The sequence below is a fragment of the Drosophila elegans genome, unplaced genomic scaffold (assembly GCF_018152505.1).
Source record: "Drosophila elegans isolate 14027-0461.03 unplaced genomic scaffold, ASM1815250v1 contig_183, whole genome shotgun sequence".
NCBI lineage: Eukaryota > Metazoa > Arthropoda > Insecta > Diptera > Drosophilidae > Drosophila > Drosophila elegans.
In genome coordinates this window covers 8,761,752-8,777,953 of record NW_024545550.1, presented here as the reverse complement: position 1 = coordinate 8,777,953, position 16,202 = coordinate 8,761,752, and the positions used below count along the sequence as shown (strand labels likewise).

The window sequence follows — 16,202 nt, the reverse complement described above, 5'->3', positions numbered from 1 at the left end:
GCTGCTCAGTGGGATGATGGCAGGTACAAATCACACATACAGACAAAAGCGTTCTTGTTTACTCTTAAAGCGCTTTGTGCTGACAAACCTCTTTCTAGGGGCGGTTTCTTGCGAATGAAACTAGAGGCGCGCTTACGTGAGGGAGGCGGTCCCACCCCCACCGCCTGGTGTCGTTCGGATCCGCCGTCGGAGGCGGAGGAGCAGGTGGCTGCCGGGTTACAGCCACTGGCGGAGGCTGTGGCGGTGGAGGAGGCCGTGCCAGAGGCGGAGGTTGAGGTGGTGTTGGTCGTGTTGTTCATAGCAGCTGTTGTGGGTGAAAGGCACGCATTAGTGTCGGGCAATTGTGTCAGCACAACGCACAAGTACGAAGGTTGTGTGGACAGATAGGTAGGTCAGATCAGAATAGACAGATAGTTAGATATTTAGGCATTTGATGATGAGTCAAGAACATAAGCTTACAACTAGGAATGCAAGATTGGTTTCGAATGGAATGCGAATGCATCTCAATGGAGTTAAAGCCACAAACATGTGAGATTGATACTGATACTGATGCTGACTGAGATTCAGACAGTGGTGCAGTGGTGGTTGAAGTGCTGGCTATGTACACAGATAGTATTTACAAATTGCGCAATTGAGTCGTGAATGGTAGATAGGTGTGGGTAACTGGATAACTGGATAACTGGGTAACTGGATAACTAGGTCGAGTGGATAGTGAGTAGAGGCACTTGTCAATAATTACTTTTTCTATGTACTGAAGGTGAGGTTAAGCTGTCATCGACAGCATCCTGATGACGCAAAAAGAAATTATAAAAGCTTCGGCGACGACTTGCTCTAGGCGCTTCCACAAATATGCTACCGCTAATAATAGTAATAGTTTAGTAGTTGGAATAACAGTCATAATAACAATCATAAGCATAAATTTCATTTATCTGAATTTGGATGTAAAATGTTCGGGTTTGGGTTCGGTTTCGGGTTTGGGTTTGGGTTTGGGTTCAGAAAGGTCGGTTCACATTAAAAAGGTCGAGGCGAAGATTGTTTCGTTTCAACGATAGCTGCAATTTTTTGACGAAATAACAAAGGAAAGAAAGTAAAGCTTTCGACACTAAAGAAGCTGTACATTATTATCATGAAAGGCGGATGAAAATCGAATTCATATGAGATTTAGTCTTACAGTTCCAATTACCTGGTGAACATATTCAGTAAGCTACGATTAAACTAAATGAGAGTACTTATTGATAGCCAAACTATATTAACGATCTAGATAAGGGCAAGCAACCAATCAAAATGAACTATAATTGCGCATTCTCGTGTCCATCGCAAATTAGTTTCGGCGAGTCGGGTGAAGTCGAAGTGGGTTGATCTACGGATTGGTTTTCAAAAGGATTCCGGTTAGGCCGCTACTTACAAATAATCTTATTATAGGCATTTACTCGAATGTTTGAAAACTGCAGTTAACTGTGTTAGCTTGTTCTGATAGTTGTTGAATAATAATTGAATTGGAAAGTTGTTGCTGTAGAGAGAGCTTCTGGCGGCATATGAGTTTTTGACAGACTTTGCTTGCGTTCGCTTAAATGAGCTGAGTTGGATTGAGAGTCGAGTTTGGATGGAAATACTAGATAGGATACGTATAAGTAGTCGACTGGATAGTTGATTCAAAAGATACATATACTTAAGCTAGCTGAATTTACAACGAGTATGGGTGATAACTAAAAACGGAGATTGTAAGATTGCTTGTTTCATTTGTTGTTGATACTGATTTTGATATTGATATTGATATTGGTTTCTGATTGTTGTCTGTTGTAAGATTTAAGTTTGTACGTAGTAAATAGTAGGTTATAGTTTGCCAGCTAAGCTAAGCTAAGCAGATTGCCTTTACCTAGGTAATTCAAGCCACTGGGCTGCGAGCCACTTCTGAGAACGGCAGTGACCATATCTGCCAGCAGGGACTCATAGTTTAGGGAGATACAAGAGGATTTGCTAGAAATAGGGCTTAAGTTCATATACACTGTGGACACACAAAACGTTAATTTATCGACGGTTATGTTCTTTTCTTGTTGCATGTTATGGTGGCATGAGAGCATGGGAAGCCTTTTGTTTTCGTCTAAAAATTGCATTTCAAATTCATCGCAGCCATGAAACACAAACATACATGGAATGTCTACGTGTCAGTGTGTGTGTGTTTGTTTGTTGTGTATATGTCAATGTAGTGTGTCGATGTGGGTGGGTTGATGCAGTTGGAGCCAAGATAAATACCGTTTGCCCATCTCGTCGCTCTGCTGCTTGATGTCCTTGACCACGTCATCGGCCCCCGAGACGAGCATCAGGGGCAGATTCAGCCAGGGTCCTGCCAGTTCGCTGAGATCGGAGGCGTCTGAGGCACGCGAGGATTTCCGGGACGAGGCCCGACTGGAGCAGGCGGTGCCACGTCGACTCACCTGCGAAGTATCAGAACAAGTTAAGCGATTTAAATTTATGCAAATATTTCAAGAATGTGGTGTGTTTATAACTGTTCACAAGCATTAGTATATTTATGTATACAAGTTTTAAGCGTATTTATCATAACTTCAGAACGACTGCACCGAATTCTGAAATTTTGAACACTATTACCTACGAGATTACTCTTTAAATGTCTCAAGCTTACCCAAATCTTGCCCTTAAGCTGGTGAAACCCCCGGATGCACTCACCTGAAGGTGGAAGAAGTTCAAGGCTGAGAGCTTCGATTGCCATCCGCCTGGGCTGGAGGTTTGGGTGGCACTGTCGCCGGAGTTGGAGCGCTCCTTCTCCCGCTTGCGCCTGTGAAAATACAACGCCACATGGTGGTTAGCAAGTCATGGGAATCAGGTGAGGGGGTCGATTGAGATTGAGATTGAGAATGCTAGGGTGAGGTTATTGGCTGGTGTTTGGTAATTGTAGTACCGCAAATACTCCTTCCAGCCAGTCTGAATGGTCTTGGCCGCCTTTTCCTGGCGCTTCCAGATCCGCGTCGACGAAACAATTTCCAATTCTTTGCGCGTTGGAAACTGTTTCTTGAACTTGACATCCATTTGTTCCTGCAACTGTTTGAAGTTATCGGTCTCCTCGACATGACCTAGCACGTGCTTCACGAGCGCGTGCAAAATGTCGAGGCAGTGTATTTTATTGCCCTTAGAGATGGGCAGATTAAATGACACTAAAGCGACATTATTGGGCTTCGAGATGCCCAATGGTGGATCGAGAGAGGCAATAAAATCGGACAGTTGCGAGAAGTGTATAAATTGGGTGGCATGTGGATCATATCTGCAAGTAAATCAGTTCGAACAGTCATCAGTTAGTTGTCTTTGAATAGTTAGACGGCTAATCCTTATTGCCAGCGAGACAGTGAGACAGTGAGACAGTGAGTACACCTACTTGGACCAGCGAATGTAAAACATTTCCAGATCATCCTCGACAATGCCGATCTCCTCCTCCTGATGGGCCTGGTTAAAGTTCTCCAGGATGATGGCAATGTACATATTGATCACAATCATGTAGCTGATGATGATGAAGCTCGTAAAGTAGGTGATGGCCAGCAGCGGATGGCCGCAGTTGCCGTTCGTTTGTCCGTGGATGAAGGGGTCACAGTCCGGCGGCTGGATCATCAGCGACTCGAGCACATCGTTCCATCCGGCCGAAGTCATCAGCCGGAACAGCAACTGCATGCTCCGTCCGAAGGTCTGGAAATTTACCATGTCGTCGAGGGCGCCCTGGAGCTTTACATGCCCGAACAGCGACATGCCCAGGATGGCATAAATGAACGTGATCAATCCCAGCAAGGCTCCAATGTTGAAGAGGGCGGGCAGCGACACCACCAGGGCGAACAACAGCTTCCTGATGCCCTTGGCGGCCTTAATCAGCCGCAGGATGCGCCCAATCCGGAAGACACGGACCACGCGCAGCAGCGTCGGACTGATGGGCAGGTCGATCATGATGTCCTCCATGAGAATGCCGAAGATGGAGGCCAGCACCAGCAGGAAGTCGAACACGTTCCACGGCACCGTGAAGTAGTGGTAACGCAGGCCCACGATCTTCACAATGGCTTCTGCGGGCGGCGAATGAAATGTCAATCAATCGATGGGAACTTATAGAGAGTCTAAATCTAACCACTTACCCAGTCCAAACACGGTGGTAAAGAAAGCGTTGCTCACTTCCAAGATGAAGAACACCGCATGCGGCTGATCGTAGTGCTCAATGCCCATGGTAAGCATGTTGAGAAATATCAGTACAAAGATCGCAATCTCGAACCTGCACATCACGAAAGTTGATTTCAATTAATACATGACACTCGACATGACCGACAAACTTCGGGCTGGCCGAAAATGCAGTGCTCCTCAGGGATTTGGAAAAAAAAAGGGGATTATGTACAGGCATTGCGAGGAGCACCATTGCATAGAATTATAGAAAGTAGACTAGAGCTAGGGCTAACTATACACATGCTGGTTGTACACACAAGGGGTGAAATCCCAAATGGGCGGCTGGAGAAGCCAAAGGACTGCTACTCATCCCACAGATTGAACATGCCCAGAGTGCTTTAGGTCAGATATTTTGAAAAGTATCTAATTCATATCAGTCGTCATTAGTAGTACTAGTATTAAAAGGTGCTCTACAGAACTTTAAGAAGTATGCATTTGAATAGAGGATACAGAATACAGAGTACAGAATATAGAATACAGAATACAGAGTACAGAACACAGAAGATATAGGCATTTTTGACGGTGTTTGCTTGGGACAAGCACCGGAGATCTGATCAAAAATGCCGGGAATTACAAGTGTTCAAATGAATTTTATCACCAAATCAGAAACATTCTATAGATGTGTTGTGGGCCTAACCGACAAAACTACGCGTTAGCATACGAGTTAGTTAGTTAGTACAAGAGTTAGTTAGTTAGATTCAGAGATTCAGAGAAGACAGGGCAGAGAGCAGGACTAATAGTAAGTACAAACTATAATTAGATATACGTAATTTGCTGGTCTTAGATTGAGATTGGTTGGTTCATGGGTTGATTGACGGGTTTGTTTACCTTCTCGAATTGGATAAATCATAAAACATAGCTAAAAAATGATTTATAGGTCGCTTAATAACTTTCTGTGGTTTCTTTCGTCCCAATTTTTTCATAGCCGTGTAATAGTGTTTTTGAGATTCGGTGAGAAACATTTCCAACACTCCTCCTTCATACTATAAAAGTGATGAGAATAGAATGAACATTTAATTATATATGTACAATCCACGGTTATGTAACACACTAAGCGATATGCTAAACATATATATATATATATATATTATATGAACACAACTGGTCACAGCACAGCAACACAATAACTTTGAAGGATTAAAAATAGACAACAAAACGCCGACAATTCAGCGTTCAAATAAAATGAAATAGCTGGATGGATCGATCGAATGCATAGGTGATTCACATGTGTGGATGCACAGAAGCATAGGCCAACGGACTTACCTTCTTCTTGAGCATGTTGAAGTTATCAATAATAACTCCAATGAACAGATTGAGTGTGAAGAACGATCCGCACACAATAAATATAACAAAATAAATATAAGCATATAGGTTGGCCTCCCGCTGCGGTTGCAGGTCCACTCCGCGGGCATCCACCGCGTCGGCCATCACCTCCATCCAGCCCTCGAAGGTGGCCACTTGCAGCAGGGCCAGATAGCCCATGCCCACGTGGTCGAAGGTGATCTTCGAGTTGATCCACGTGTAGTTCTGCTCGATGCAGTCCCACTTGTCGTTCACCTCCTGAAATTCAACATAAATTAGCACGATTTCAATGATGGGAGATTGGAAAGCTACATCGCAGACATCTACTCACAGTTATCGGCAGCAATTCGCCCATCTCATTGACGCACTTGAAAAATTTACCACCAAAGAACTGAACACCCATTATTGAGAAGATCAACCAAAAAACTAAACAAACCAAAAGCACATTGAAAATTGATGGTATTGCATACATGAGAGCGTTTACTACAATCCGCATTCCTTGCCACCTGGAATAGAAATGGACGATGAAAGATGCTAGTCATTACGGGATGGACGCAGGTGGTGCTAAGTGGTCTTGGTCAGATGGATACGTATACAGATGAACGGATGAGTCATTGGCTAACTTAGTATCTATCTATACATATGTACATATCTACATTATACAAAGTTAACAGAGGAAGAGGAGACTCCAGCTACAGACTAAACAGATTCAAGGACGAGGACGAGGACGGAGGCGAGGACGATGCAATGCGTGTTCTACTACGAGTACGTATTTCTATTCGAAATCCATAAAGAAGACGAGATTGTATTAAACACTGCACACGGCTCTTGGATCGCATCCTCCCCCGGAAAAGAGAGATCAGTAGTAGTAGTAGTGATAGAAAAAGAGGCGGAAGATCCTACGCAGAAAGCTTTCTTCACCAGATGCACGGATGTCTGAATAGGTTGTGGTGCAGCCTATCGAGGGAACCAGCGACTGTCAACTTACCGAGAGATGGCTCTCAGCGGTCGTAGGGCTCGCAAAGTGCGCAGCGAACGCAGTACCTTCAGGTTTTCATTCTCCTCAATGAGCAGCGAGAAAACCGACACCTGTAAATGAAAAACAACTTGGTTATTGAAGCTACCTTGCCAGATCCAATCCAAAATCAACTACTTACAAACACTATTATAAAGTCGAGTATAGTCCAGAAGCTGGTAAAGTATTTGGAGAAGCCCAACGCCAGCCACTTGAGTATCATCTCCACCACGAATATCAGACAGAAGGAGAAGTTGATCCAGTAGAGCACACGCTTCAGCGTCTTGTTCTTGTCCAAGTTGATGTCCTCGAAGCAGAGCGTGATACTCGACGCAAAGATCAGCACCAGCACAAACCACTCAAAGGCCGGAGTATCGACAACCGTCAAGACAGCCGTCCTCACGCGCGTCCAGTGCTTCGCGCTCTGCGTGTCCATGCAGCTCATAAACCAGGGGCAGCGAAAATAGAAGCTGAAATGGAGTTTTTAAATTAGATTAGTAAAATTCCGAAGTAGGGCAGACTCTTTCAAAGCCATTATTTTTTCATTAAGTGTATAATTTAAATATAATTTTTCATTAAAAATACCATGTCGATCTATAATATTTTAAAAACTGAAGACAAAAAATAAACAAATTTTACATCAGAGGTAATTTTGCACCCTATGTGAAAATTCGTCACTAACCAAAACATTCAGATAAATAAGGTAAGCTTATTTATCTATATATCTGATTATGTTTATCAGAATTTTATATTATTTGGCGGTTTAAGGTAACCATTTTTTGAACCATTGGTTTCTTGATATCTTGGCAGTTTGTTGATCGTTGGCAAAAATGTAAATTAAAAATGTAACGACTATGGTCCATTCACGGTGTGACGAAATTGCTTAAAATAATGAGAAGATTAAAATCTGTGGTAAAGAATAGTTCTAAAGTGTATTTCGCTTAAAAATAAATAATGATTAACGATTAACATGCATTTAATATATTATTTCCATTATTATGGCCTTCTTTGCTACCAAAATCTTATAGTAGTGTTCTACTGTTGTAATGGATTCTTTGATAAGGGCAGGTGGTGAATCTGCCTTACTCTTCCTAAGTGGGTATTTGATATACTTACTGATCGTAGCACTTCTGGGGAAAACAGTCGTCGGGCACCTTGGGCGGCTTGGTGGCCCCATAGCTCGGAAAAGTCATGGGATCATTGTAAGCTCCCTGCGAGTTACGTCTCCCACCGACAGTGAGATCGTCTACGTAGGAAACCAAACAATGCCATGGTTTTTCGGTCAGTCGCGTGAACGCCGACGTCGGCTTTTGGCTGGCCGACTCTGGCGGTTGGTTGGCCGACTGTGACTGCGACAGCTCAGTCTTTTGGGCCGCAGAGCTCGTGTCGGCCGCTCCCGAGCTGTGCGACTCGGTGCGAGCGGACTGGAAGGATGCGGCTTTGTCTAGCGTCGATTGTGGATGCTCCGGACGTCGCCTCGAGTGGGCATGGCCATGGGCTTGGGCATGGGCATGGGCATGGGTGTGGGCATTGGCTTGGGCATTGTGGCCCTGTCCCTGACCCTGACTCTGAGTGGGTGCTGCTTGGATGCTCGTGGCATGAAAGTGCTGCTGGTGCTCGGTGAGAGCAGCCAGCGGCGGGGTGGTCTTTAGCGATGAAATTTGCGCCAGTGTCGGTGGCTCGATGCTCGATTTCAAGGAGGTGGGCGGCGTGGCGGGCGATAGCTTTTGCTTTTGGATGAGCAGATTTTCGTACGAATTGGTGCTCTTCAGCGAGAGGCTGTCCAATCGCAACTGGTCGTGTCCGTGGAGAAACTTGCGCGGCATCTTCTCCGACTCGATGCGCAGCGTGGAGATGGGCTTCTCCTCCTCGGGCAGCTCCTCCACACGCTCGATCAGGGAGAGCCGCTTGAAGCGATCAAACTGCACCGTGAACGGATCGATCTTGCGCCGCAGAAAGGGCGATTGACTGCTGGGCTGGGTGGCTGCCACTGCCATGGCTTCCATGGCCACGAAAGGGGCGTGAATTTGATCACAGATTTTGCGTATCTCATTGGAGATGCTGAAGTCCTCGTCGATCTTGCGCTGCTTCTCCAGACTGCGCCGCTTCAATTTCACCGACTGCCGCTGAGCGGCAGCGCTGACGGACTGCGAACGCCGTGGCACGCTGGACAGGTCATAACTGTCGTAGGGATTAAGCGGATGCACCACCTCATCGGCGGCCGAACGCTCCGAGGCGCCCGTAATGATGGCAATGTGCTCCATTATGGCCTTGGTGGCCTCATCGGCCGCCGGCGAGGGCTCCGATAGATTGGAAAGCTTGCGCTCCAGGGATGTAGTACTGCGCTTGATCTCCTCCAGCTCCTTCTCGAAGCTCTGGATGATGTTGTCGAACTCGGAGTGCTCTATCAGCGCCTCGCTCTCTGGCTGCTGTCCAAACTGACTGGAGGGACGTCGCGATCTCATGGCATTCGAGATGCAGCTCAGGTTCGACCTGGGTTCGTCCTGGTCCTCCTGCAGAAACTGAAAGAGATCCTTTTGGTCGCAGTTGAGCAGTTCCTCGCGCAGATTGCCCTGCTGCGACAGCAGTTCGTCCTGCTCGATCGATATGGAGTTGAGCGAATGGCCGCTCGAATGGCGCCGCATCTCCGCCTCCTCCGACTTGAGCAGCGATCGCTGCGACTGTCCGCTGGATTGGGACAGGCGGTCCAGCGACTTGCGGTAGCTGGGCGAACGCGTCAGCAGGGACTTCTGGTACTTGAGATAGGCCTCGTCGTGCTGCAAGGAGTTGTCGGGCAGCGAGTCGCCGCGGTTAAAGGAGCCACAGCCGCTGCGCTGGTCGTTGGCATACGGATCCGTGTCCGTGGAGTTGTACTGGCCCAGCATGCGCAGCTCAATGGACTCCGTGCAGGTGGCCTCTTCCCGGGAATCATTCAGCTGGGTGCTCACTCCAGAGGAGATTTGGTGCTGCAGTCGGCGCTCTGAATGGCTAAAAGGCGTTAGATTTTGTCCATTGCCATTGCCATTCCCGTTTCCATTCCCATTCCCATTGAGAGGGGGAAAGGCTGCCATCATGGCGCTTTCGTAGGTGGGTGGCAGCGAGTCTGAGGTGGGTGGCAGTGGATGTGCCTGCAGCTGGATCTGCTCGGGCAAGTCTCCTGTTTCATCATACTCCAGGCCATCCACAATAGTGTGCAGGCCGTCGTGCAGCGGAATTTGGAAGCCAAAATCAGAGCCCGAAACTGGCCGGTTCATAGACTCCTTAGAGGCAAATAGATTTTGAGGTTAGTTGCTAGGAAGAAAGGTATTTAACTTTAGCTCACCTGATAGCTCAGTCTGTGTATCTTGGTCTCGGCCAGCACACCCGCCTTTTCGCCCCTCTCCACACCCACCGCAGCCTGTTGGGAATGAGCCTGAGCATGCGCCTGCTGGGCATCGAGCACGATCTGCTGGAACTTGTCCGCAAACTTGCGCTCCTTGCGATCCTTGCGCTCCTGCCGCTTCTTGCGTATGAGGTCGCGCACGCGTTCGATGCTCCTCGCCAGCTTGGACTCTTCGCCCACTTCCTATTTGGATCAGAGATCGGGCACAGCATTAGCATACAGTCAAAGTAAATGGGGGGAGAAACTCAACTGAAGAGTTCGCTACAAGATTTGAGTTTTTGAATAGACATCGATATAAACATTTCACGATTAGGGATCCAATGCATACAGAACTTAGAACTTAGAACGCTAAGGGCAGGCAACACAAAAGATTACAACTTATACTCATTAGCCTGATCAACGTTTGACTACACTATAAGTATTTACACATACAGTATGTCTGGATTGGATTTAGATATGGATTGGTTAACGCAAACGAGGCAAGCAAGTTTAAAGCAAGTAAGAACGGTTTAGTTGGAAAAATTACCTTCTTCTTGAAAATCTGTTTAACGTTTTCAGTGTATTTAAATTGTTTTACATTTGGTTTAGTTTGTTTTGTTCGTGTTTAGTGTTGGGTGTGTTTTGTGTGTGTGTGTGTGTGTGTGTGGTAAGTCAAAATTTAAACCGCATTGTGCAAAGTTGACGACAGAAATTGGGTTAATTGGATTACGCTTAAGTGCATTTTAAAAATTGTTTTTACATGTAGACCTACATTGAGACTTAAACGAGACTTGATGAGGTCTGTTCTGGCCTTGACTTCGATGCAGTTTGAAAGTGTTTGAATGTAAATGGCCTCAGAACAAGCCCCATGAAAACAGAATTCGGACAGAGCCGAACTGAAGAACTCGGCAAAAGGCAAGGAGAAAAGTACCTTATTCCCTGTGCAGGGTGTTTATATTATAGGTTAAATTTTTTAGTCAGTATAGTTAGTATAGTATGGGATAAACATTTAGCACAGTTAGTAACACAATGCAGATAGTGATGAAATTTTGAAGGGGAATTTTAGAAAACATGAAAATGATAATCGATTTTGCTCTTGAAAAGAAAAGAGTGCCACAGATCGGATGGTGTATAATTCAACTGGTACTTCAATTCCAGGGGTGCCACCGCGCGATCAGGATGAAGCTAAGTAGTTCTCACACTCAGAGACACACATAAACACCGAAAACCACATATATATAAAGGTGCAAGACAAATACAACTCAAACATTTAGGTATCGATCTAACCATCGATCTTCTCAATCATTTTAGGGGATCGTTTTATGACACGGAGAGATGTTATCTCTCCCCTGTCGATTTTCGAGCGACTTGAGTTTAGTTGTTCGGTTGTTTAAGTAACTTTTCTGGCACACACATAGACATAAAGACATATACATTCACGAACGCTTAGAAACAGGAATCGGATCACGGTCAATGGGAACAACAGTGGACTTGCCTCTTTTTTCGACTTGAGCTCCTCGGAGTTGAAACTGTTGAGCAACAGGGCCAAGAACAAGTTGAGCACCATAAAATTTCCCATGACGAGTGTCGGCAGAAAGATGGCAAAGCATGTGGAGGCTCCTTGCTGTGGAATATATTGCAATTTGAGTGCACTTCAGATGGCCATCGGGTTGTAAATTCATACCTCCTCCTCGGCTCGCATGCAATCCCAGAGAGGCTCGATCCATTCGCCGCACAGAATGCGAAAGATCATCATGAACGAGTGAAAGAAGTCATTGAAATTCCATCTGCTCAAAAGTAAATACAAAATTAGCCTCAAAGTTCTTCATTAAAACTCATTTTAGTCTTGCCTTGGCACTGGATCAGGATCGAACTTCTCGGGCGTATAGTCTTTGGAGAACAATTGCATGCCGATGACGGCGAATATGTAGATGACTATGACCAAAATCAGCGTGAGGTTGCCGAGGGCACCGATCGTTGAGATTATAATGCTTAGGAGCACCTTCATTGTAGTCCACGATTGCGCTAGCTTTAATACCCTCAGCTACAATATGAGACCAATGAAAATGAGGAAATATTTAATAAAAAGTAATAGAATACCAATCGCAAGCCGCGCAAGACACTAAGGCCGTCTACCAGCTCGAAAATAATGTCCAGCAAACTCGCAGTGACTATCAGCAGATCAAAGATGTTCCAGCCGCACAGAAAGAAGTCCTTGGACAGCGCCATTAGCTTCACAATGCACTCGAACGTGAAAATGGACGTAAAGACCTGTGAGGTAAGAGGAATATAAGATCATTCTTTTTTTTTTGACTTTGGAGGAGTTCAAACTCACCTTGTTTCCCACATCCAGGGCGTTGCGAAAGCTTTCGCTCATCCCATGGTGTTCCATGGCCAGGAAGGCGGTGTTTAGCACAATGCAAAGGGTGATGGCCAGTTCGAAGAGCGGATCCCGCACCACTTTATAGAGGCAGTTTTGAAACTGTAGCCAGCTCTCGTAGTCGGTGCACCAGTGCACACAGCGATCACAGTTCCGATCGGGCAAATCATCTGGGAGAGATCATACAGACACAATAAATCCTATTTTACAACGCGAATAGTAAAAACATCCGGCAAGCCAGTGTTTTAATTACCTTTTAGGCAAGGAATGGATCCAAAATGATAAAAAATATTATATAAGACAATTCAAAGGCAAGAGTAACGCCTATTTCTTCGAAAACAACTAAATTTACCAAATTGTAGCCGATCTTTACCCTATGATATAGTAATCACCTCGAAAAAATATTTTTAACATGATCAGGGTGCAACTAAAAAATACAATTTTGAAAGTTCTACGAATCTATCGTTTAGCCACAGTGAGTATGATCGCCTTAACCCTTTGGTAACTATGACAATTATGTGCACTTGTAGGATATACAATTAAGAGAGTCAAATCTCTGGCTTTTAATCTGGCGTGGCTAAATCAACTTGTCTACAAATAATGATCAAGAATATATACTTTATAGGGACGGAAATGTCTCCTTGACTGCGTTATAAACCAATTTCTCCCTTCCAGAGGGTATAAAAAACTTACCGATCACCACCACCTCCGAGGAGAATTCCTGGTGCAGGGCGTACACATTGTGGTTCTTGATGCGGGCTATGTTCCCGTTGCACTTGATGAGGCGCACCTCACGGGGCGAAAGGGCCAGCTCCACGGTGGAAACGTGGCCCAGCTCGTTGGCCGTGTCCTGCTCCTCATGGTCGTCCACCACACCGGAGTCGTCCTGCGAGGACTCGCGATTCACGCCACTGGAGTTGGAGCTCGCCTGCCGGCTGCTAGCGATGAGCTGACCCTTATAGTCCGAGGGGTACAGCATGTTGGGGTTCTTCACACCCCCGCCGCCGCCGCCGGCGTCCTGAAAGCTGATGCGCCCCTTTGGAGTGGGAGCGGTGGCAGTGTTGGTGCTGTCGCCACCGGACGCTTTGGCCAACTGGTGCTGCTGTTCCATCTGCTGGTACTGTTTCTGCGCCTGCAGGCTGAGTGCCGAGGGGCGTTCCGTGGCGCTGTGGCGTGGACTTGGTCCCGGACTGGGCGTGGCAGAGTGGGACTTGGGCTCATTGCCATTGCTGCCGTTTCCATTGCCATTGCCGGAGCCGCCCTCCTTGCCGCCTTTGCCCTTTTTTCGACGCGTCTTTTTCTTGCTGTACGAGGCCAGGAGCACACCCTTCCTGGAGTCGATTTTCTTCTTGTTGTTCTTGTTCAGTTTCTTTACGTTCAGCACCGACGGATCGAAGCTGAACGTGGAGTCGTCTCGATGGTCCAGCAGGTCCTTCTTCCGTTCCTATAGGGACGGACAACAAGTTGGTAAAGCACTAGGATCAGGATAAGATGGTCTCACCTCGTTCGTAATCTCTGCCTCCTCCTCGTAACTCAACGCCACTACGGCCAGCATCAGGTTAATCAGGTAGAACGAGCCAAAGAAGACCACCACCGTGAAAAATGAGACGCTCATGGGACCACAGGTGGCCAGAACCTAAAAAAAGGTCTCGGGATTAAATTCTTTTCAGAAAACCTTATGTTCTATAAAGTAATGTTTCTAGTTGTTCATTATTCAAATGAGTATGACTGCAAACTCTTCATCTGGGAATTAACTTCTCAAAACTGTTATGAATATCTGGGAAATTGAATCCTCAATGAACCGCGATTTCTTAAGAATTTTTAGTCATCGGCAAAATTTGAATGGCTAGGATGATTTCAATCATCCAACCTTTAAGAACGTATTAGAACACGCTCGGATACTCAAGAAATTTTAATACATTTTAGACAACTTCAAGCAAGTTAATGAAATCAAAGCTCTGCCATCATAATTCAATGACGCAGGTCTTGGTATACCCACCATATTGTACACATTCTCCCAGTAGTCCAGCGTGATGAGCTGGAACGTCGTCAACATGGACCACATGAAGTTGTCGAAGTTGGTGTATCCGTGATTGGGATTCTCGCCCACGCAGAGGCACACGTACTCGAAGGGGCAGTGGCGGGCACCGGTCAAGTTGCCGCACAGCACGGGCAGTTCATCCTCGTCGTAGAGCCAGTTGTCGGTGTCGTTGACCCAGCTGGAATGGATGCACTGTTAGTTTACAGTTCCGGAAACCAGAAGGATGCTTCTTACATGTGCCAATCCGCATGGGAGACGTTCGTCCAGTCGGTGGGCACCTGGCGCACGCACTTGTTGCGCAACTCGCCCATGTAGACCTGCAGGGCGAAGAGCGCAAAGACCATCAGGCAGAAGATGGTCAGGGTCATGACCTCCGCCAGCTGGCGGAAGGAGTGCAGCAGCGCGTTGATGATCGTCTTCAATCCGGGCATGATGGACACCGTCTTGAGGGCGCGCAGCACGCGAAAGGTGCGCAGCCCGGCCAGGTTGCCCACCTCCATGCCGATGGTGGCGTAGCCGCTGGTGATCACCACAAAGTCCAGCCAGTTCCAGGGGTTGCGCAGATACGTGTACTTGTTGAGCAGAAAGCCCTTGGCAATGATCTTGATCACCATTTCGATGGAGTAGATGGCCAGGAAGATGTATTCCGCCTCCTCCACCGTTTCCGTCATGGCCAGGAAGATGCAGTTGAACAGGATGGTGGCCATGACGCAGTAGTCGAAGAACTGGTTCGTCGCGATATAGACGCAAACGCGCCGCGCCGGGCTCCATGGGTAGAAGAGGAACAGGCTTTTGGTGCCGGTGAAGCGGTGGATATAGTTCTTGCGGAACCGCTTGGACACCACACAGAAGGTCTGCAAATGCAAAATGCAATTCAAAAACAGGCGGGCAGTGTACAGGGTGCTGTTTGGAGAACTCTCTGCCCTCCAGTCACCAATACGGGCAGGCGTACCGCACTATGTTCCCCACTTATTTCAACCACTTTCTGCTTTGTCTAGCAACAATTTAATATTAAATTTAATTTATAAAACAGTAGCGAATTGGAATGTGATATGGCAGCCCGGGCTTAAAATTAAATGGCAACACTGGCCAGCCCACTGGCAGCGCCACTACCGATAACTATCGTTTACGGCCCTGTGCAACCCTGCAGCGGGCTGTCAAAATCTCCACGCGAGGTTAGCACGCCGACTTCCGTTCGGTACTCGTTCTTTCGTTCTCAAACCGTCGTCTAGACCAGAAGGAAAATGAGAGCTAAGGTAAAAGCAGTTCTCCAAGTGATATTCTTGTTTTCTCTGATATAAATATAATACAGTGATTAGTAAATTTTGGCGCCTTAGTGAAACGCAATTAACAGTGTTTTCTCTTGTTTTGCAGTGGCGTAAGAAGCGTATGCGTAGGTTGAAGCGTAAGCGCAGGAAGATGCGTGCAAGGTCCAAGTAATCGCAGCGCCATCGCCCACTAAATGGTGAGTTTCGTTCAACATCCGCTGCCCGCGGGAGCACCCCCCCATCTAAATCCCCTTCTATGGCACGCAAGGTTCTAATTTCGGTTTTCTTTCTGTTTAAATTGCAGGAACCTTTGATTGATTGAACCAAAAACCAACAAACGAAACATGCCGACACTGGGCCAGCCCCTTAAGCAAGGGCCCCCAAAATGTAATTTTGCAAAACCAGTTTTCACACAAACGTACATGTGCATTTAAAATTCACGTTTCCATTTCTCGTAAAAATTGATTCTAATAAATTACTGGATTTTCGCCAAGGTTCCACGAGAAAAAGCATGTGTTATTAATGAGAATGAGAGAGAGTGAGAGTGGTAGTGTGGTAGTGGTAAAAGAAGAAGAGAAAATGAGGCGGGCGTGCTCTTTCGACATAACCACATTTGCAAATCGCGT

At 46.4% G+C, this 16,202-nt stretch overlaps 1 protein-coding gene and 1 long non-coding RNA gene across 10 annotated transcripts in view; one reads left to right on the top strand and one right to left on the bottom strand.

The window, feature by feature from the left end:
- The window catches only part of LOC108144300 (sodium channel protein 60E), a 36,594-nt gene that overhangs the window by 3,828 nt on the left and 16,564 nt on the right, over positions 1-16,202 (bottom strand). The window contains exons 5-27 of one of the 9 annotated variants that reach the window (XM_017268988.2): positions 14,543-15,162; positions 14,267-14,486; positions 13,769-13,903; positions 12,961-13,711; positions 12,223-12,437; positions 11,988-12,158; positions 11,738-11,931; positions 11,572-11,674; positions 11,383-11,511; positions 9,849-10,091; positions 7,643-9,786; positions 6,669-6,996; positions 6,500-6,600; positions 5,843-6,017; positions 5,473-5,769; positions 5,038-5,192; positions 4,128-4,261; positions 3,389-4,058; positions 2,918-3,277; positions 2,686-2,794; positions 2,254-2,435; positions 1,877-1,977; positions 41-304 (exon numbers count right to left, since the gene is read on the bottom strand). In XM_017268988.2, coding sequence (XP_017124477.1) covers positions 41-304; positions 1,877-1,977; positions 2,254-2,435; positions 2,686-2,794; positions 2,918-3,277; positions 3,389-4,058; positions 4,128-4,261; positions 5,038-5,192; positions 5,473-5,769; positions 5,843-6,017; positions 6,500-6,600; positions 6,669-6,996; positions 7,643-9,786; positions 9,849-10,091; positions 11,383-11,511; positions 11,572-11,674; positions 11,738-11,931; positions 11,988-12,158; positions 12,223-12,437; positions 12,961-13,711; positions 13,769-13,903; positions 14,267-14,486; positions 14,543-15,162 — 7,801 coding nt within the window. Of the gene's footprint in view, positions 1-40; positions 305-739; positions 859-1,876; positions 2,006-2,253; positions 2,436-2,685; positions 2,795-2,917; positions 3,278-3,388; positions 4,059-4,127; positions 4,262-5,037; positions 5,193-5,472; positions 5,770-5,842; positions 6,018-6,499; positions 6,601-6,668; positions 6,997-7,642; positions 9,787-9,848; positions 10,092-11,382; positions 11,512-11,571; positions 11,675-11,737; positions 11,932-11,987; positions 12,159-12,222; positions 12,438-12,960; positions 13,712-13,768; positions 13,904-14,266; positions 14,487-14,542; positions 15,163-16,202 lie in introns of those variants that run through there. The other 8 variants (XM_017268991.2, XM_017268987.2, XM_017268989.2 and 5 more) reach the window with 8 other exon arrangements.
- On the top strand, positions 15,436-16,085 carry LOC108144306. Its single transcript, XR_001774354.2, has 3 exons — positions 15,436-15,564; positions 15,683-15,773; positions 15,881-16,085. It is a non-coding gene; the product is annotated as an uncharacterized LOC108144306 (long non-coding RNA).